At 52.5% G+C, this 21,808-nt stretch overlaps 1 protein-coding gene across 7 annotated transcripts in view; it reads right to left on the reverse strand.

The window, feature by feature from the left end:
• The window catches only part of MED12 (mediator complex subunit 12), a 956,599-nt gene that overhangs the window by 720,930 nt on the left and 213,861 nt on the right, over positions 1–21,808 (reverse strand). For all 7 annotated transcript variants that reach the window (XM_085608424.1, XM_085608427.1, XM_085608421.1 and 4 more), the window contains one exon: positions 6,225–6,454. In XM_085608424.1, the coding sequence (XP_085464550.1) occupies positions 6,225–6,454 (230 nt within the window). The remainder of the gene's footprint in view (positions 1–6,224; positions 6,455–21,808) is intronic.

Here is a 21,808-nt window from a genome sequence, read left to right on the forward strand (position 1 = left end):
CACATATCCTGAATGGTATGGTTTAAGAGATGAGCTCCCCAGCCAGTGAGCGGTGCGTTCGCTGTTAGTACTATTTGTGGAACCGGAACAAAGAACTGCCACCCTTTGGAAAAATGTTGTTTGCTCCACCATTGCAGAGAGCGATATGTGCGACTGTCCACCAACACCAGATCTGTAAGATGACCTTGAGCTTGGTTCCACTGTTGTGCTAGACATTCTTGTAACGGATGCATTTGGAGTCTTGCGTAAGGGACTATTAAGATGCAAGAGGCCATCATCCCTATTAACTGCACGAGTGTTGCGGTTTAAATTTTGTTATGAGGGCTTGCATACTGGCTATCCTGGCTGGATTGGGGTATGCAAGGGCTTTGGAAGTATCTATTGTTGCACCTAGATACTGCTGGGTGTGGGACGGTTGGAGATGTGACTTGGTGAGGTTTATTGTGAAACCTAAGTCATGCAGCAGCAGGATCGCGTTATGTGTTTGTTGAACACAATTGCTGCGTGACTTGGCTTCTATGAGCCAGTCGTCTAGGTAAGGAAACACATGAATGTGTTGTCTTCTTAAGTGGGCTGCTACCATTGCAAGACATTTTGTGAAGACTCTGGGTGCTGGTGTGACCCCGAATGGAAGGACTTTGAACTGGTAATGTTGTCCGTCCACTACAAACCGTAGGTACTTCCTGTGAGCAGGGTGAATAGGAATGTGGAAGTAGGCGTCCTTGAGATATAAAGTGACAAGGAAATCGCCTTGTTGGAGCAGTGGTAACCATGTGGACGTGATCGGATTGTATGTACAGGTTTAACGGCCTGAGGTCTAATATTAGCCTGAGAGAGCTATCCTTTTTGGGAATGAAGAAATTAAGGTAGTAAACCCCTGTACCTTGCTGGTGTAGGGAAACCGGTTCTATTGCATGTTTTTGCAAGAGAGAGAGAACCTCCTGTTTGAGAAGTGTTAGATGTTCTGTGGACATTGGACGTTGTCTCGGAGGTATTTGGGGGGAGAGGGGGGAGTAGAAGTAAGTTCCAGGCAGTAACCATACTGGATAATTTGTCTTACACACCTGTCTGTAGTGATGGAATTCCAGACAGGTAGGAACTGTGATAGTCTTCCCCCGGAAGTGGAGTGGTCTGGGGGGAGTGGAGGGAAGTCACTGTTTTGTGGTGGGGGAGTTACGGGTGTTAGAACCACGTCCTCGTCCTCTACCTCTGTTATTGCCCCTGTAAGTCCCTCTAAAATATCTTCTGCTAGGGGAAGTTTGAGTGGGGCTTTTGTATGTTGAAGGTGCTCTCTGTGCCAGTTGTTTTGGTTGCGCCCTTATAAGAGGCGCTACGAAAGGAACCTCTACTAGTTGTTGCTTGTAGAGCTCCAATGGATTTGGCGGTTTGTGTCCTCTCATCTTTTCTAAAGATGTGTCCACAGTAGGTCCAAACAAGTGTTCCTGATCTAAGGGTTGTATCTCTTGTTTGAAACCAGATAGGCGAAGGCACGCATGTCTTCGCAGTAATACGCTTGTATTGATTGCGCGAGATGCCCGTGTCTGCAGCATCTAGAGCACATTTAATTGAGGCGTTTGTAATTAATTTGCCCTCTTGTATAAGATTGTTGACCTTGGTCTTATAATGTTCTGGGAGATGCTGAATGAGCTTGTCAAGCTCATCGTAGTGAGCCCTGTCATACCTTGCTAGTAAAGCTTGTGAGTTGGCGATACGCCAGAAGTTTGCCGCCTGGGACGCAATTCTTTTACCTGATGCGTCTAGGAGCTTAGACTCTTTGTCTGGCGGTGGTTTGGTAATTTGCCCATTTACGGGCATTCGCCACTACCAATGAGTCAATAGAAAGTTTACTTATTATGTAAACTGGATCACTTGGAGCTACTTTGTATTTTTTCTCAATTCTAGGATTGAGTACCCTAGCTTTGACCGTCTAAAAACCTCAGGAGCATGTTTAATCATCCCTTTAAGCATAGGGAGAGTTTTTTTTTTTTGAGGCTGTGAAAATGTCTCTAATAAGAAATCCTCTTCCAGGGGGTCTGAATGGAGTTGAACCCCATGATACTGTGCAGCTCTATTTATTAGTTGCGCAAACCCTACATTGTCATATGGAGGGGATGTCTGGAAGGGTATAAATCTGGCTCAGATGTGATTTGAGGACTATGTGTCCGGGGTGCTCTTTTAGGTAATCTTCGTGTTTTTTTAGGTGGAGGGCTCACTAGCCGATGGAGCAATACTTTCCACGAGGCAAAAATTTCCCACTTAATAACAGGATACACTTCACTACCCAAATCCACGCTTACACAATTCTTTGGCCCTTGTGTGGAGCTCTGGGCACACCCTTATGGTGTACCTAGCACCATGAGCCCCTCCTCCTAGAAAACAAGTGCTGCAATGGGTTCTTCCCCTCTGGAGGAGAAGCCAGTCTGTCTGCCTACACAAAGGAGCGGGCATGTTGAGATGCAACTCGCATGTGCTTCACTGATGGGATGGCTAGCTAGCTCTTGGAAGCTGGCCATATGTTGTCACCACCCCATTGCCATCCTGCAGGAGGACGTCACACCACCTCCCACCAACAGTTTCTCTTTGTTTCCTATTCCTGGAAGTGCTCTACACTTCCTGAAAGTGGGGGCAGCCGGTTGTCTAGGGTGACAACTGAAGACATTAAGGAATGGCTACCAGGGGGGTGGGCAACAAAGTGATGCCTTTTTATAGGTACCTGTGCTTTAAACATTACTTTAAATCCAACTACAGCAATGATTCGGGTTTCAAGCAACAATTAATTTGATCTTTGGAAGTCCTAAATGGAAGTTACCACTTAGAGCGACGACCTATGCAACGGGGCTACCACCCTTGCTACAGTGAAAAAAGGCACTTTTTATTTGTCACTGTCATGGCACGTCCAGTACAGGAGAAATATTCCCTTTTTTTAATATTTAGCACGCTGCCCTCCGTAGGGGAGACTTATTAACAAGCATCGGCAAAGCCAATAGATCTTGTTTATGCAAGATCTATTGGCTTTGCCAATTTTCTTTTTAGCCATATTGTAAATGGCGGAAAGATCAAAAGCGTTATGACACGGCCATAATTGACTGCACTATAGTGTTTTTTTATGCGTTTTTTTCTTACTTGCAGCTATCCTGCACTGAAGCCAGTGCTGCTGTATAACCTATACTATAACGTCGCTGTAGATCTATAGTCTGAGGACCACAAGCGTACTTCTGATCTTTGCATGTGTGTGAGAAAGTGCCATCTTTCATGCATGGTATGCCCCCACTTTTTGCTAAATTGCTGAATGTACTTCGATTGAGTGTACCCTGGGTTCCTGCCAATCAGGTGCCCAGGGCCTATGTTCCTTCCTTAAACCACACAAACTCCAAATTGGCAAACCCTAGCCACATGTCAGCCCCTAGTAAATGGTACCCTAGGTACCCAGGGCCTTGTGGCCAGGGAAGGCCTCTAAGGGCTGCAGCACTCATTGTGCCACCCTCAGAGGCCCTGTACCCTTACACACACACTGCCCTTGCAGGCTGAGTGTCTGGGTGCAGGACAAAACAAAGTCGACATGGCACACATCACTGTGTACCATGCCCATCACCTACACTGCCAAGGCATATGTCAGCCACCCCTCTAGCTGGGTGCATTACGCCTATGGTGTGGGCACAGGAGCAGGAGCCCTGTGCCCCTACAGCACCCGGGTCCATTCCTGGGCACTGTAAGTGCAGTGCTGTCATTTAAGAGTACATGGTGCTGAGAGCTTGTCAAACACGAGCTCCACAGCACCATATTGGCAACACTGAAGCCTGGGAAGTTTGGTATCAAACTTCTCAGCACATTGAACCCACACTGATGCCAGTGTAGGATTTAATGTACTAAGCACCCCAGAGGGCATCTTAGAGATGCCCCCTTACAGCTAACTTACAATCCACGTCTGCTCTGAGGCTGCCCAGGCTGCCACACAGCAGACACGTTGCTGGACCCCTGGGTGGGAGAGCCCCTGCTCTCCCGGGCCTGCAACAATGCACATCCTGGGTGAGGTGAGAAATCTCCTCCCCCAGGATGAGCAAAGGGAAGCTTCAAAGGCAGGCCGCCATTTGGAGTTTCCCCAGGCCACTGCAACCCCCCACTCTGGCGGGAAGCTTGGCCGGAAACCCCATACAAGGACAGGGGATGTGCCAGCCTGCCCACCCCACCCCTCAGTTGGGGGAGGCGAGGTGAAGCACATCTCCGGGCTCTCGCCATCTTGAAGATAGCTTGGTCGAGCAGTAAGGCAGTATCAGAGGACAGTGTAAAGCATTTGTTGTACACACTCAGTAGGCAAATGAATTTACACACTCAAGAACTGAACTCTAGGCCAATTGTTTTTGTATAAAAAATATATTGTTGTTTAATTTTAGAACCAAGCAAGCCTGGAACAGGTAAGCATTAAATACTTATCAGTAATAAGTTACTGGATATAGAACTGTTTCAAAATGCAATAGGAATGGTACTTTGTTTGATTTACAGGCGAGCAGTAGTATGCAACACTTAGCAAATACAGTACATTAGAATTAATAGGCTTTTTCAATAAATTGCAGGTAAGTTACTTTTCGGATTACTTTTACTAACAGTGCTGGATCCTAGATTCAGCAATCTGACATTTCCTGAAAACAGTTGAGAAAATGCGTTTTAGCTAGATGTACAATTTTTAAAAAATACTCTTGTATTTCAAAAGTTGACACTTCGAAACTTTTTCACAGAGAACCACCAATGTTATCCTATGGAAGGAAATTTAATTAACAGGTATGTTACTTTTACGTTACTTTTCCTACCCAGTGCTGGATACCTACATTCAGCACTGGGACATTTCCTGAAAGCAGTTGAGAAAATGCGCTTTGGTTATTTGTGTGATTTTTAAAGAATATTCTTAGTTTTCAAAAGTCGACACTTAGAAACTTTTTGGGTGGAAAAGTGTCAATGTTATCCTATGAGGAAAAACAGGTTATCGGTTTCAAGGTAAGCACTCGGTCTTTGGAGTCGGGGTTTAGGGGTTAGACTGGGGGTCTCCCAGGGTCAGTGATGCATGTTGTTGTACCCTCAGAGGCACTAGGACGGCCAGGTGCAGAGTGTTGAGGCCCAATGTTATCCTATAGAGCATAGGGGGGCTGCTGGCAAGCAGGCCACGGGGTTGTGGGAGCAAAGCTCCTAGGGTTTAGCGGAGGGCAAGCTGGGGACCAAAGTAGCACCAAAGGTGCACCCTCCGTGGCCCTAGGGCGGCCGGGTGCATGGTGCTGTTTTGAGTTCGGGTGCCCTGTTGATTTCAATGGAGATTCTTCGAGACAAAGAAACACTGCAGGCTCGGAGACGAGGATCTTCCAGGAGCGACCACCACTTCGAGGGGTAAGTTGGGATGTTGAGGGTTGGTTAGGCACAGTTGGTTTGGGCACACAAGGCCGTGGGGCGTCGGGTGCAGGGGTGTCTTGGGACGTCGTATTTTCTTACCCGCTCTGGTCGTGGTAGGGGGGAGTCCTCTGGATTGAGGCTGCAGGCGTCATCAGGAGGCTTGAGGCAAGTCCAGGGTCGCCGGATCTCGGGTCAGGATCGCCGGGGGGACCTCCTCGTGGTGTTTTTCCACTCGAGCTCGGGCCGGGTTCAGCGGGTGCAGAGTGGGCAGGATTCGCGGTTCCTGGCTGGCACCAGAAGCTGCAGTTTAAGCACGTCCGGTGTTCACGGGAGAAAGTCTGCAAAGCGAGGGCAGGCAGGTCCTCCGGGGTTTTTGAGGTTGCTGGCTGCTGGGCACGCCGGGATTTCGCAGGAGCAGGTTCGAGGGGAGACAGGCCTGTAGGGCTGGGGACAAGTCAGTGGGCGTCATCCTCTTGTTAGCGCGGCACGGCTCTTTGTCGTCCTTCTTATCTTCTTTTGTTGTTGTTGCTGGATCTGAGGAAGGAAGGTTCAGGGTGCCCCTAAATACTAAATTTAGGGGGGTTACAGGTAGGTAAAGGGCAGGGAAATTAGCACATCCACATGTTACGGTTAGTGCTCATTAGCAGTGTAAGCCTTTCACCACATGATCAGTGTCCATGTAAACCGCAGTACTCCATCAATGGTATTCAGCTCCAACAGTCAGCTTTGCCCCAACAGTTCTACTTTGCTCCAGCATCATGAGCTCTTTCAGTGGTGCTCAGTCAGATCTAGAAGAGGCCTGCATATCTGGTGTCTATAAAGAATAAAACCAAGCGACGCATCCTTACCTCCAGCTTAATGCTACTGTTCCCCTCTGGCTCCTTTCGGTCATGGTCCTCTCCTGTGTCATCAAAAGGAGAGCGAGGATGCGGCGCATGAGAGTCTAGTGCCAAATCGCCACGTGAGATCAGAGTGCAAAGGTAGATGTTGTGAGAGAAAACATCATGGCGGATCAGCTCACAGAACAGCAAGACCAGGTTGAAAAACTCCACCTTCTCACTCTCACAATTCGGATCAGCTGCAAAGGAGGAGGAAAGAGAATTAGGACAGGTTCAGTGTGTTTAAAAGTTCACAGTCCTAGCCCTTTAAACTTCTTAAGAGATAAGCCGAGTCATTCTGAGGTAAGACCACCTAATAGGATCGCTGCACATTTTTCTCTTTGCCTCTCTCATTCTTGAAGAAATGACATTGCTTTGAATTTATCCACAACTCTCCGATTTTCAAGAACTGGTCACACAACTATTGAGTGGGTCAGCAACTCTCGGGGTCATACTACGCAGGTAGCGTGGCACTTCTAAAGGCCAGCAGCAGAAACAATACTGTGGCACAAAAGCGATGCAACTTCCTTCTACGCTAAAGCAGCGGCAACGCTGGAAGATATATTCACCCTATTGCCACAGAGAAAAGGCACAAACCCTGCTCTGTGGAAAAGTACTACATTCACATATGGTTTAGGAGAAATTGGCCTGTTGCACAACAACGAGCAGAGATTAGCAGGTTTCGTAGAAGGTACCTGTAGGAGGCTGGCTCGGTATATACTATACCAAAGTGAGGTATAGTGTGCACAGAGTCCAGTGGAACCCCAAAGGTAGGCAGAGGTAAAAGTAGATAGCACTTTACTCTCCATTTGTGGTAAAGTGGCCGAGCAGTAAGGCTGTATCAGAGGGTAGTGTTAAGCATTTGTTGTACACACTCAGGCAGCAAATGATGTCACACACTCAAAGACTGAACTTCAGACCAATTGGGTTTGTATGAAAATATTATTTTAGTTATTTTATCTTCTAGAACCTAGCCAGCCTGACACAGGTAAGCAATAAATACTTTACAGTAGTAACGCAGTTTGTAAATAGTTTGATTTGAATTGCGTGTGCACTTAGATTTGATTAAAGTAGTGTTATTGATAATGCAATGCTTTACAGAATTCAGTACATATACTTTGTATAGGATTTGTAGCAGAATATCATGCAAGTTACCTTTCAGATTACTTTTCTGACAGTGCAATTTACCTGGATACTGCACTGGGACATTTCCTGAAACAGGTAAGGAAAAGCATTTTTGTTATTTAGTTACAGTTTTAAAGGATTTCTTAGATTTTTCAACTCCACACTTAGAAACTTTTCATAGAAAACAGTCAATGTTATCCCATGGAGGAAAATGGCGTTATCGGTTAACCGGTAAGTACTTTGTTGTGGGAGTTGGTATTCTAGGGTTAGACTCAGGGGTCCCCCAGGGTCAAGGATGCACTCCTGTTACACCCTCAGCGGCACTAGGGAGGCCGGGTGCAAACTGCTGAGGCCCAATGTTATCCAATAGGGGATAGGGGGCCACCGGTTGGTGGCTGCTGACGAGCAAGCCACTCGTGAGTGGGAGCAAAGCTCCCAGACGTAAACTCAGGGAAAATGGGGATTGAAGCCAGCACAAAAAGGTGCACCCTCAGCGGCACTGGGGCGACCGGGTGCTGAGTGCGGTTTTGGCATCGGGTGCCCAGTAGCTTTCAATAGGATTTCTTTGGTTTGCAAACACACTGCAGGCTCGGGGAAAAAGGTCTTCTGGGTGCGACTCCGGTGGAGGTTGGTTAGACACCATCGTTGGGCCACCCAAGTCCGTGGGGCGTAAGTTGCAGGGGTGCCTTTTAGGGTCGGATCTTCTTACCAGCTCCTGGTCGCGCTCGGGGGGACCTTCCGGTTTGAGGCTGCAGGCATCGGCTGGAGGCTTGAGGCCTCCTCGTGGTGTTGGGCCACTTGAACTCGGCCGTGGGCGTCAGGTGCAGAGTGATGCAGACCCGCGGATCCTTGCGGAGCTGGAGTCTTGATGAACAAATCAGGTGTTCATGGGAGACCGTCATAGGAATGGAAGGCAGGCGGGTTCTCAGGGTTTCTCGAGGTTGCTGGCTGCAGGACACACCGGGATTTTGCTGGAGCAGGTTCGAGGTGGAAACAGGCCGGTAGGGCTGGGGCAAAGTCAGTGGGCGTCCTTCTTGTTAGCTTCAGCACGGCAGTTTGGTCCTTCTTTTCTTCTTCTGGTTTCTTGTCTGAGGAAGCAAGGTTCAGGGATAAATACTAGATTTAGGGGCGTTACAGGTAGGTAAAAGGTTGAGACCAATGGGTCCCTTCCCTGGGGTGGGTACACCCCCATTATACCACCCTCCAGTGGGGGGGGGGGGGGGGGGAGCATATGCTTCAGCCTGGTTGGCTGGGTCCCCCCATCTGCAAGATGGCAGGGACTGAGTGTGCTTCACCTCGCTGTGAGAAAGTGCCATCTTTCTTGCATGGTATGCCCCCACTTTTTGCTGAATTGCTGAATGTACTTTGACTGAGTGTGCCCTGGACTCCTGCCAATCAGGTGCCCAGGGCCTATGTTCCTTCCCTAAAACAAACAAAACCCAAATTGGCAAACCCTGACCACATGTCAGCCCCTGGTAAATGGTACCCTGGGTACCCAGGGCCTTGTGACCAAAGAAGGCCTCTAAGGGCTGCAGCACTCATTGTGCCACCCTTAGAGGCCCTGTACCCTTACACACACCCACCCTTACACACACACACACACCCACCCTTACACACACACACACCCACCCTTACACACACACACCCACCCTTACACACACACACACACACACCCACCCTTACACACACACACACCCACCCACCCTTACACACACACACACACACCCACCCACCCTTACACACACACACACCCACCCACCCTTACACACACACACACCCACCCACCCTTACACACACACACACCCACCCACCCTTACACACACACCCACCCACACACACACACACACACACCCACCCTTACACACACACACACACCCACCCTTACACACACACACCCACCCACCCTTACACACACACACACACACACACACACACCCTTACACACACACACACACCCTTACACACACACACACACACCCACCCTTACACACACACACACACACACACACACACACACACCCACCCTTACACACACACACACACACACCCTTACACACACACACACACACACACACACACACCCTTACACACACACACACACACCCTTACACACACACACACACACACACACCCTTACACACACACACACACCCTTACACACACACACACACACACACACCCTTACACACACACACACACACCCTTACACACACACACACACACACACACACCCTTACACACACACACACACACACACACACACCCTTACACACACACACCCTTACACACACACACACACCCTTACACACACACACACACACACACACACACCCTTACCCACACCCTTACCCACACCCTTACCCACACACACACACACACACACACACACACACACACACCGTGTGAGACCGGCCTCACGGCGTTGCCCTCCCAATCATCCAGCCAACCTGCAACCACCCTCAAGCCACGACATCTCCGACTCCGGCCGCCCCAGCCACCCAGATCCGAGGGCCGGCCAGAGCCCTGACAGACTCGACACTCTACCACGCATGTCCGACCGAGGGAGCAGGAACCCTCGAGCCAGACCCAAAGGCGCCAGCCCAGTCACACCTCGGGTCGCCTTCCCCGGGAAGGCTCGATCGGCCACCAGGCCCCTGGGGAGCAGGCGCCTCCCCTGCTGAGCGCCTGGGGTCCCTCCCAGACCCACCTGAAAAGACCAAAGAAGTGAGCAGCAGGAAATCCCGCCGAACCCCCTCCGTCACCCCAGTCCCCCCTCTGCGAGGACCCCGGACTTCAAAGAGCAAGCGGAGTATAACAAGGGGTGCCGGAGAAACGAAGGCAGAGAAGACCTGGAACCATCCGAGCCTGCGGACGCTGTCGCGGCTCCTGAACACTGAAGTCACCTGGGCCTGCTGAGTGACTCGCGGCCTCTTGCTATCGAACCATCTGAGCCCTGCTGACGAGGTCACGGCTCCCGAGCACGGAACCACCTGGGCCTGCTGAGTGACTCGCGGCCTCTTGCTATCGAACCATCTGAGCCCTGCTGACGAGGTCGCGGCTCCCGAGCACTGAACCACCTGGGCCTGCTGAGTGACTCGCGGCCTCTTGCTATCGAACCATCTGAGCCCTGCTGACGGAATCGCGGCTCCCGAACTCCGACCACCTGTGCCTGCTGAGAGACTCGCGGCGCTCCCCTTGAGGACGACTCGGTAAGAGATCGCCCAGAGAATCGACACCCTCCAGCTCGAGGATTGTGAGCTATCCGCAGGGTATTTCGCAGAGACACTATCTTGAAAGACTGTCCCGCTACCCCCATTCCCCACGACCGATTTGTGGTACTTCGTGCCACTGCTGTACTACTTGCATCTTGGATCATAAAGATCCCTTGAAAATCATCGATAAAAAAGACCTATCGTCCTACAAAGAATACGTGTGGTGTCACTCTGTTCGTAGTGTATAACAGGGTGTGCGCGCCTAGTTCGGCCTACGTGGGAGAGGTGGGTCAAAGGGGTGGGCAAGACGGGCATCGAACCCCCCTCCGGCGAACGCCTTTCCAACATTTGGTGGCAGACGACGGGATCCGAGCCGACACCGAAAGAGAGCGTGCAGTAAACGACTGACACACTACCAAACAGAGATGGAAGGAGAAACCTCCCTGGGTGCCGCAGGTACCGAAATAAGCTCACCGTTCCGAGAGGATCAATTGGACTATTACACGCATAGAGAATTAAAACAGTTTTGCAAAGACCTTGGCATCGCTACCACCGGATTAAGCACAAAGGAAGACTTCCAGAAAGTATTGAAAACCTGGGTCGAGACGGGGGCGCCCCCGACCCAAACGGAAGAAGACTCTGCCCATGAACCACAAAGCATCCCGGCGAGAAACAACGGGCCAGAGGGGAACCTGTCCCCCGAGGAGCTAGAGGACCGAGAGAGAAGCCGCAACCACGAACTTGAACTGGCAAAACTAAAAATCGAGGGAGAACTAAAACTAGCAGAGAAGAAGTTGGCCGTCGAGCAGTTACGGCTACAAGGGGAACTCGAAGAGAAGAGACGCCAAAGAGAGCACGACGAAAAGAAGCTCCAGCTAGAACATGAACGCAGCCTGAAGGAGATCGAGTGGCGGGCTAAAAACGAAAAGTCACAGCCCCCCAGGAATCCACCACCCGCTCCCACCGGGGAAACCAAAGTCCACATCCCCAAGGATGTGGTAAAAGAGTATTACAAGAACGACGATATCCAGCAGTGGTTTAAGGCCTATGAAGTCGCCATGACCTCTCACCGAGTCCCGCAGAAGGATTGGGGGGCTGGCCTATGGGGCCGGTTCTTAAGCGAAGGAAGAGACACCCTGCTAGATCTGCCCTCCACGGTCATGAACTCCTACAGCCACATGAAGGAAGCCCTCGTGGGCCGGTATGGACTCACCCCCGAAATGTACCGACAACGGTTCCGAGATTGTAAGAAGATACCGGGCACCACGTGGGTAGAATACGTGAACTTTTACAGCCGAGCCTTGGACGGGTGGATCAAGGGCAGCAAGGTCTCCACCTTCGAAGAACTGTTTGATCTGATTGCCTGGGAACATTTAGCGGCCAACTGCTTTGTAGAACTGCGCCAGCATCTCCTGGACAGCAAACTCACCGACCCTCGGAAGCTGGCCGCTGAGGCTGATCGTTGGGTGAATACCCGGGCCACCCGAGGCCCCGTGGGGGACTACTGCCGCCACAATCAAGGCCCCCCCCGCCAGAGGGGCGGAGGGAACCACGGCCGACCAAGAGACTTCCCCGGGGGGTCCTCAACCAGCCCCCCCAGCAGCCCACCAGCGGCGGGTTCAGCCCCGTCTCCAGCAAGCACCGGAGTCGCAGGACGGCTAGGTCCACGAGCTAGGATCACCTGCTTCCGCTGCCAACGGCCCGGGCACTACGCCAATGACCCCCAGTGTCCCCAGTATCAGCGAACCACAACGACCAACCCCCCGGCCCGGCAGATGGCCTCCGTAGCTCTGGGGGAAGAGATGGAGGACTCCGAAGAATGGGAACCGGCGGCCATGGCCCTGGTCTCCCTTGGTGATCGAGAAATGGTCCCCGGGACACCCTTGCCCGCCAACACAAAGAAATACTGACAGCAAGTGACCATCAACGGCCACCGAGTCGAGGGCCTCCGCGACACCGGGGCGAGTGTCACCGCGGTCCACCGCAGCCTAATTTCCGAAGACCAGATCCTAACCGGTGCCCTCTGTCCAGTCGTATCCTCCGACAATTCTGAGAGCCTCTGCCAGATGGCGCTGGTGCCCTTCGAGTGGGGAGGGGTCTCCGGAGAACTGAAGGTAGCGGTCCGGACATCACAGCCCGTAGACTGCCTCCTGGGCAACGACCTGGAGAGTTCCCCGTGGGGGCAAGTAGAACGAAGAGCCCGTCTGGAGATGATGGGCCTACCAGAATGGGTCTGCGCCACCACGCGCTCCATGACCGCGCGATTGCCTCTCTCCGAGGGCAGTGAGGCCCTCCTACCGAACACTGTCCCCGAGAGCCGGGACACTCTACCAGAAGCGGACAACCCTCCTTTGGAGGGAGAAGAGGACACTAACCCGGGAGAAGGGCCAGAACCTTCCGCCCCGGAGGCCCTGACTGAGCTCGGAGAACTGCCCGAGATGGGCCAGTGGCGCTGTGAGGGGGGGCCCTCCCGGGAAGAATTCTGCCAGGAACAGGCCATTTGCCCCTCCCTCGTGGGACTCAGACAACAAGCCGAAGCCCAGGCTGCCGGTGACCGAACCGGAACCCATTGGATCTATTGGGACAATGGCCTCCTATACAGTGAGCAAAACTCCCCAGAGCTAGGCGTAGCCCGGGTACTGGTGGTACCCCTGCGTTTCCGGAGCTTCCTCCTGGGCCTGGCTCACGATGTACCCTTGGCAGGACACTTAGGCCAAGACAAGACATATCAGCGATTGGTTACCCACTTCTATTGGCCCAAGATGCGAGCGAATGTAGAAGTACACTGCAAATCCTGCCTCACGTGCCAGGGCAGTGGGAAGAGTGGCGGAAAACGCAAAGCTCCCTTACAACCGTTTCCCGTTGTGAGTACCCCGTTCGAGCGGGTCGACATCGTCATCGTGGGACCCCTGGATCCGAAGACCGCCCAGGGCCACAGGTTCATCCCTGTCCTGGTGGACCATGCCACCCGCTACCCCGAGGCCATCCCCCTCCGCACCGTGACGGCTCCCGTGGTGGGCCGAGCTCTCATGGGGCTCTTCTCCCGTGTCGGATTTCCCCGCGAGGTTGTGAGTGATCGCGGCACTAACTTCATATCCCGCTACATGAAGTCCCTGTGGCAGCAGTGCGGAGTCACGTATAAGTTCACGACCCCCTACCACCCCCAGGGCAACGGCCTAGTGGAACGCTTCAACCGTACCCTAAAGGGAATGATCCTGGGCCTCGAAGAGCCCCTGCGCCGGAAATGGGACGTCCTCCTCCCTTGCCTCCTGTTCGCATACCGAGAAGTTCCCCAAAAGTCTCTGGGGTTCAGCCCTTTCGGACTGCTATACGGACATCCCGTCCGAGGGCCCCTGAGCCTGGTCAAAGAGGGCTGGGAGACAAGCCCCCGGGGGACACCCCCTGATGTGTTCCGCTACATCCTGGCGCTCCGCAATCAGACGAGGAAGTTCAGAGAACTCGCAGAGGCTAACCTCGAGGCCAGCCAAGAAGAAATGAAGCGCTGGTATGACCAGAACGCAACCCTGGTCGAGTTCCAGCCGGGCCAGCAGGTTTGGGTCATGGCCCCGGTGAAGCCCTGCGCCCTACAAGACAAATGGACTGGTCCCTTCAAGGTGATCGAGCAGAAGAGCCAAGTCACGTACCTGGTCGATGTACAGTCCCCCCGGAACCCCCTCCGGGTCCTCCACGTGAACCGTCTCAAGCCCCACTTTGTGAGAACGGAATTAAGTTTGCTACTGGCCACCGATGATGGGGCGGAAGAAGACACCGAACCCCTGCCTGACCCCCTGTGCGCTAAAGACCTGGATGGCTCCGTGGAGGGAGTAAGACTTTCAACCACCCTCACGCCCCAACAGTCCGACGACTGCCGCCAGCTGCTCAGACAATTCGCAGACCTCTTCTCCCTCATTCCAAGGGTCACCGACTGGTGTGTCCACGATGTGGACACCGGCAACAGCCCGCCTGTGAGACACCGAGCCTACCGGGTGCCTGACCGGGTCCGCACCTGCATCAAGACCGAGGTACAGAAGATGCTCACCCTTGGAGTAATCGAACCCTCCGACAGCCCCTGGGCCAGCCCGGTGGTCCTGGTCCCGAAGGCGGCTTCCCCGGGGGTCGCCCCCGAACTAAGATTCTGTGTGGACTACCGGGGGCTCAATGCGGTCACCCGGGCAGACGCTCACCCTATCCCCCGCGCCGACGAGCTCATCGACCGCTTGGGGGCCGCCCGGTTCCTCAGCACTTTTGACCTGACCTGCGGGTACTGGCAGATTGCTCTCACGGAGGGAGCGAAAGAACGCTCTGCCTTCTCCACACCAGATGGCCACTTCCGCTTCAGGGTCATGCCGTTCGGGATAAAGAACGCCCCAGCCACATTCCAACGGTTGGTGAACAAGGTCCTGGCCGCGCTCGAGGAGTTCAGCGCAGCATACCTTGACGACATCGCCGTATTCAGCTCTCAATGGCACGAGCATCTCCAGCACCTCCGACAAGTACTCATGGCCCTGCGCCAAGCCGGCCTAACAGTGAAAGCCAGCAAATGCCAGCTCGGGCAAGGCTCCGTGGTCTACCTGGGGCATCAGGTGGGCAGCGGCCAGGTCGCCCCCCTCCAACCGAAGATCGACGCCATCAAGTCCTGGGAGCCCCCCACCACGCAGACGGAGGTCCGGGCCTTCCTGGGCCTTACAGGGTACTACCGGAGGTTCATTAAAAACTATGGTAGTATCGCGGGGCCCCTCACGGAGTTGACCTCCAAAAAGCTTCTGAAGAAGGTGCAGTGGACCACCCCGTGCCAGCAGGCGTTCGACGCCTTGAAAACCGCCATGTGCACCGCCCCCGTACTTAAGGCCCCCGACTACTCCCAAGAGTTTGTGGTCCAGACCGACGCCTCCGAACACAGCATCGGGGGCCGTCCTCTCGCAGTTCGACGACAAGGGCATCGATCAGCCCATAGCCTTCATCAGCCGAAGGCTGCTGCCGCGAGAGCAGCGTTGGAGTACTATAGAACGAGAGACCTTTGCCGTAGTCTGGGCCCTCAAGAAACTACGGCCCTACTTGTTCGGAACCCATTTCAGAGTACAGACGGACCACCGGCCCTTGCGGTGGCTAATGCAGATGAGGGGGGAGAACCCCAAGCTACTACGATGGTCCATCTCTCTCCAAGGGATGGATTTCACTGTCGAACATCGCCCCGGGGCGGATCATGCCAACGCCGACAGCCTGTCCCGGTTCTTCCGCTTCGGCGAGGAGAATCCCCCAGTGGATGGGTAGTTCTCCACGCCTTTCAGCTGGGGGGGACGCGTGTGAGACCGGCCTCACGGCGTTGCCCTCCCAATCATCCAGCCAACCTGCAACCACCCTCAAGACACGACATCTCCGACTCCGGCCGCCCCAGCCACTCAGATCCGAGGGCCGGCCAGAGCCCTGACAGACTCGACACTCTACCACGCATGTCCGACCGAGGGAGCGGGAACCCTCGAGCCAGACCCAAAGGCGCCAGCCCAGTCACACCTCGGGTCGCCTTCCCCGGGAAGGCTTGATCGGCCACCAGGCCCCTGGGGAGCAGGCGCCTCCCCTGCCGAGCGTCTGGGGTCCCTCCCAGACCTACCTGAAAAGACCAAAGAAGTGAGCGGCAGGAAATCCCGCCGAACCCCCTCCGTCACCCCAGTCCCCCCTCTGCGAGGACCCCGGACTTCAAAGAGCAAGCGGAGTATAACAAGGGGTGCCGGAGAAACGAAGGCAGAGAAGACCTGGAACCATCCGAGCCTGCTGACGCTGTCGCGGCTCCCGAGCACGGAACCACCTGGGCCTGCTGAGTGACTCGCGGCCTCTTGCTATCGAACCATCTGAGCCCTGCTGACGAGGTCGCGGCTCCCGAGCACTGAACCACCTGGGCCTGCTGAGTGACTCGCGGCCCCCAGCTATTGAACCATCTGAGCCCTGCTGACGGAATCGCGGCTCCCGAACTCCGACCACCTGTGCCTGCTGAGAGACTCGCGGCGCTCCCCTTGAGGACGACTCGGTAAGAGATCGCCCAGAGAATCGACACCCTCCAGCTCGAGGATTGTGAGCTATCCGCAGGGTATTTCGTAGAGACACTATCTTGAAAGACTGTCCCGCTACCCCCATTCCCCACGACCGATTTGTGGTACTTCGTGCCACTGCTGTACTACTTGCATCTTGGATCATAAAGATACCTTGAAAATCATCGATAAAAAAGACCTATCGTCCTACAAAGAATACGTGTGGTGTCACTCTGTTCGTAGTGTATATCAGGGTGTGCGCGCCTAGTTCGGCCTATGTGGGAGAGGTGGGTCAAAGGGGTGGGCAAGACGGGCATCGAACCCCCCTCCGGCGAACGCCTTTCCAACACACCCACACACACACACACCCTTACACCCACACACACACCCTTACACACACACACACACCCTTACACACACACACACACCCTTACACACACACCCACACACACACCCTTACACCCACACACACACACACACCCTTACACCCACACGCACACCCACACGCACACCCCCTTACACACGCACACCCCCTTACACACGCACACCCCCTTACACACGCACACCCCCTTACACACACACACACACACCCTTACACACACACCCACCCTTACACACACACACACACCCTTACACACACACACTCACACACCCTTACACACACACACTCACACACCCTTACACACACACACTCACACACCCTTACACACACACACTCACACACCCTTACACACACCCTTACACACACCCTTACACACACACACTTACACACACACACACACCCTTACACACACACACACACCCTTACACACACACACACCCTTACACACACACACACTTACACACACACACACACCCTTACACACACACACACACACCCTTACACACACGCAACCACACCCACACACACGCACCCACACACACGCAACCACACCCTTACACACGCACACACCCTTACACACACACACACCCTTACACACACACACACCCTTACACACACACACCCTTACACACACACACCCTTACACACACACACACCCTTACACACACCCTTACACACACCCTTACACACACACACCCTTACACACACACACACACCCTTACACACACACACACACCCTTACACACACACACACCCTTACACACACACACACACCCTTACACACACACACACACCCTTACACACACACACACACACACCCTTACACACACACACACACACACCCTTACACACACACACACACACACCCTTACACACACACACACACACACACACCCTTACACACACACACACACACACACCCTTACACACACACACCCTTACACACACACACCCTTACACACACACACCCTTACACACACACACCCTTACACACACACACCCTTACACACACACACCCTTACACACACACACACTTACACACACACACACACACACACTTACACACACACACACACTTACACACACACACACACACACTTACACACACACACACTTACACACACACACACTTACACACACACACACTTACACACACACACACACACTTACACACACACACACACCCTTACACACACACACACACCCTTACACACACACACACACCCTTACACACACACCCTTCCTTACTTACACACACACACACCCTTACTTACACACACACACACCCTTACTTACACACACACACCCTTACTTACACACACACCACCACACACACCCACACACACCCACACCACCACACACACACACACACACACCACACACACACACACTTTGCAGGCTGAGTGTTTGGGTGCAAGACAAAAACAAAGTCGACATGACACACATCCCTGTGTGCCATGCCCATCACCTACACTGCCATGGCATACATCAGCCACCCCTCTAGCTGGGTGCCTTATGCCAATGGTGTGGGCGCAGGAGCCCTGTGCCCCTACAGTACCCAGGTCCATTCCTGCCATTTAAGAGTACATGGTGCTGAGAGCTCCTCAAACACAAACTCCACAGCACCATAATGGCAACACTGAAGACTGAGAAGTTTGGTATCAAACTTCTCAGCACGTTAAACCCACACTGATGCCAGTGTGGGATTTAATGTACCAAGCACTCTAGAGGGCATCTGAGAGATGCCCCCTTAAACCTAACCTACAATCCACGTCTGCTCTGAGGCTGCCTAGGCTGCCACACAGCAGACATGTTGCTGGACCGCTGGGTAGGAGAGCCCCTTCTCTCCTGGGCCTGCAACAGTGCACATCCTGGGCGAGGTGCTAAATCTCCTCCCCCAGGATGGGCAGGGGGAAGCTTCAAAGGCATGCCGCCTCTGAGCTTCCCCAGGCCACTGCAACCCCCCACTCTGGCGGGAAGCTTTGTCCGGAAACCCCAAATAAGGACAGGGGATGTGCCAGCCTGCCAACCCCATCCCTCAGGTGGGGGAGGCGAGGTGAAGCACATCTCCGGGCTCTCGCCATCTTGAAGATGGGAAGCCCTACCCTATCAGGACTAGGCTACTGCCCCTCTCCCACAGGAGAGAGGCAGGATAGGGGGTGTACCCACCCCAGGACAGGGACCCATTGGTCCCTGCCCTTCACCTACCTGTAACGCCCCTAAATCTAGTATTTAGGGGCACCCTGAACCTTCCTTCCGCAGATTCCAGATTCCAAACTACAAAGAAGAGCAAGAAGAAAGAAGACCTGCCCTGCAGCTGCTAAAAAGAGGAAGACACCAACTGCTTTGGCCCCTGCCCTACCGGCCTGTCGACCCTCGAACCTGCTCCTGCTCCAACCCGGCATCTCTTGGGGCCAGCAACTTCACAAACCCTGGAGGACCTGGCTACCTTTTGGCTCCAAGCCCCTGGGACGCCCATGAGTAGAGGCTCTACTCAAAACCTACCTCTAATCCCTGGCAGCAGCCCGGAACTGCGAACCCAGCACACTCTGCACCAGCCAAGCCTGGCCAGTGCCGGAGTGAACAAAGACCACGAGGAAGACCCCACGGCGACTGTGACCCCAAGTCCGGCACCCAAGGACCTCCCTCGACACTCCTGAAGAAGCCTGCAGCATCAGAACAAGGTGCCCCGCTACCGCAATCAACAGAGGGTAAGATTTCCCGACACCAAAAGGCACCCCTGCACGCGGCGCCCCACGGCCCCCTGTGCCCAATCTCGGGGTACCTACCTATCCTCCAACTACCCAACTTACCTCTCGAAGTGGTGGTGGCACCTGAAGAATCCTCGTCCCCGAGCTTGCAGTCTTTTTCTAAACAAGAGATTTCCCATTGAAATCAATTGAGCGCCCGAAGGCTCAAAAGCACCCTGCACCCAGCCGCCCGAGTGGTCCTGGCAGTGAAAACTCTACACCTACCTACTTCCCCACTTGCCCTGAGTAAGTGACCAGGAACCCAGCTCCCACAGCCGCGTGGTTTGCCAGTCAGCACCCACCAACCAAGGCCCCCCCTATCCCTCATAGGATAACATTGGGCCTAACTCTCTCTGCACCCGGCCGCCCTAGAGTCGCTGAGGGTGAACCAACTGTACCTACCTGACCCTGGGGGACCCCTGAGTCTATGCCCAGAACCTCAACTCTGCCAGTCGAGTACTTACCTTTAAGCCGCAAACTCTATTTTCCTCATAGGGTAACATTGACTTTCTTTTTCCTGAAATTTCTTCTAAGTGTGGACTTTTCAAATCTTAAAATATTACCCAAAGATCAGCCGAGTAACGAAAACGAAATTACTCACCTGCTCTTAGGTGAGCTCCCAGTGCTGGATCTTGGTGCCCAGCACTGACTCTGAAAAACACAACTGTACTTACCCGTAACCCAATTTTCTTCCATAGGAAATCATTGACTGTTTTTCTGTGAAATTTCTTCTAAGTGTCCATTTCTGCAATCTTTAAATATTCTTTAAAAATCGTATAATATCTGAAAACGTAATTACTTAATAGTTTTGGATAAAGGTCCCAGTACTGAGTCTAGGCACCCAGTACCAGATTACAAAAGTAACGAGAACATACTGTACCTGCAACTTGAATTTTCTTCCGTAGGGAATCATTGACTGTTTTCTTTGAAATATTTTCTAAGTGTCAACTTTTAAAATAGCTAAATATTGTTTCAAAATCATTACAGTAATTAAGTCGACTTTCATCACTTGATTCTAAGTACTGACCCAGGACTGAATCTAGGATCCAGTCCTGGAATTCTAAAAGTAATCTGTTGCAAATAACTTGAAATTTCCATTGAGCTCAATGCATTGTTGTGTTTAAAATAGAGTTGCCTATTGCAACCACTTGTAACTGTTTACAAAAGTCAATTGCATATTGCAAAAGTATTTATATAAAACATCTCATTCTGAGAAAGTATATTTTAAATCCAAGTGTTGGTTCTAAAATAAAACAAGCATATATTTTTTTTATATATAAACCATTGGCCTAGAGCAGTGGTTCCCAAACTTTTCACTCCCGAGGACCCCCATTGAGTCACTACTGGAAGCCGGGGACCCCCAAGCAATTTGGGGGATTTAAATCGCAAACATTAAAACTGTAATTCAAAGGGAAAAAAACTCACACGTGTGCACATCAAACAAAGACGACTTGAATTACTAAAGATTTTAGTATTTTTATATTACAAATTTTCACAAAAATTGAAAAATCCTAATGGGAAGGTTGGTGCTGCATCTCACGGTTAACTTTTCATTGTTTGGTTTTATTTCACAGCCAGAGGCTCCTGCTCATTCCAAGGCTGGACTGGACACCTAAAGCTGCTCTGGCAAATGTCAGACCAGTCCCCGTACAGTGCACACCAAGTGCAGCGAGTGAGCCTGACCTCTGCAAAGGGTCATTTTTACCAACAGAAAAATTGGGGGGAAAGGGTGTATTTTACAACACATTTTTCATTATATAATAAATTGTATTCACTATTAAAGCATAATAAACAATGACCTTAGTATGCACCAGTATACAACAATCTTTTGCCAATCTTCAAAGATTGACAATCTTCAGTAATTTCCTCACTACTACCCTCCAACAGTGCCTCTCATCTCTCCTAGCCCCACTGTCATATGTATTTAATTTGTTTTATAGCACCTCTCACATCACTGTAGGCTGTCAAAGCACTTTACATCACACACATACAGAGACAATCATATGTGAGTAAATCAGTGACTAGAAAATGTTACATAAGGCAAAGGGGACTAAAGGTGTAG

Source organism: Triturus cristatus, chromosome 5_2 (genome assembly GCF_964204655.1).
Source record: "Triturus cristatus chromosome 5_2, aTriCri1.1, whole genome shotgun sequence".
In the NCBI taxonomy this organism is placed as follows: domain Eukaryota; kingdom Metazoa; phylum Chordata; class Amphibia; order Caudata; family Salamandridae; genus Triturus; species Triturus cristatus.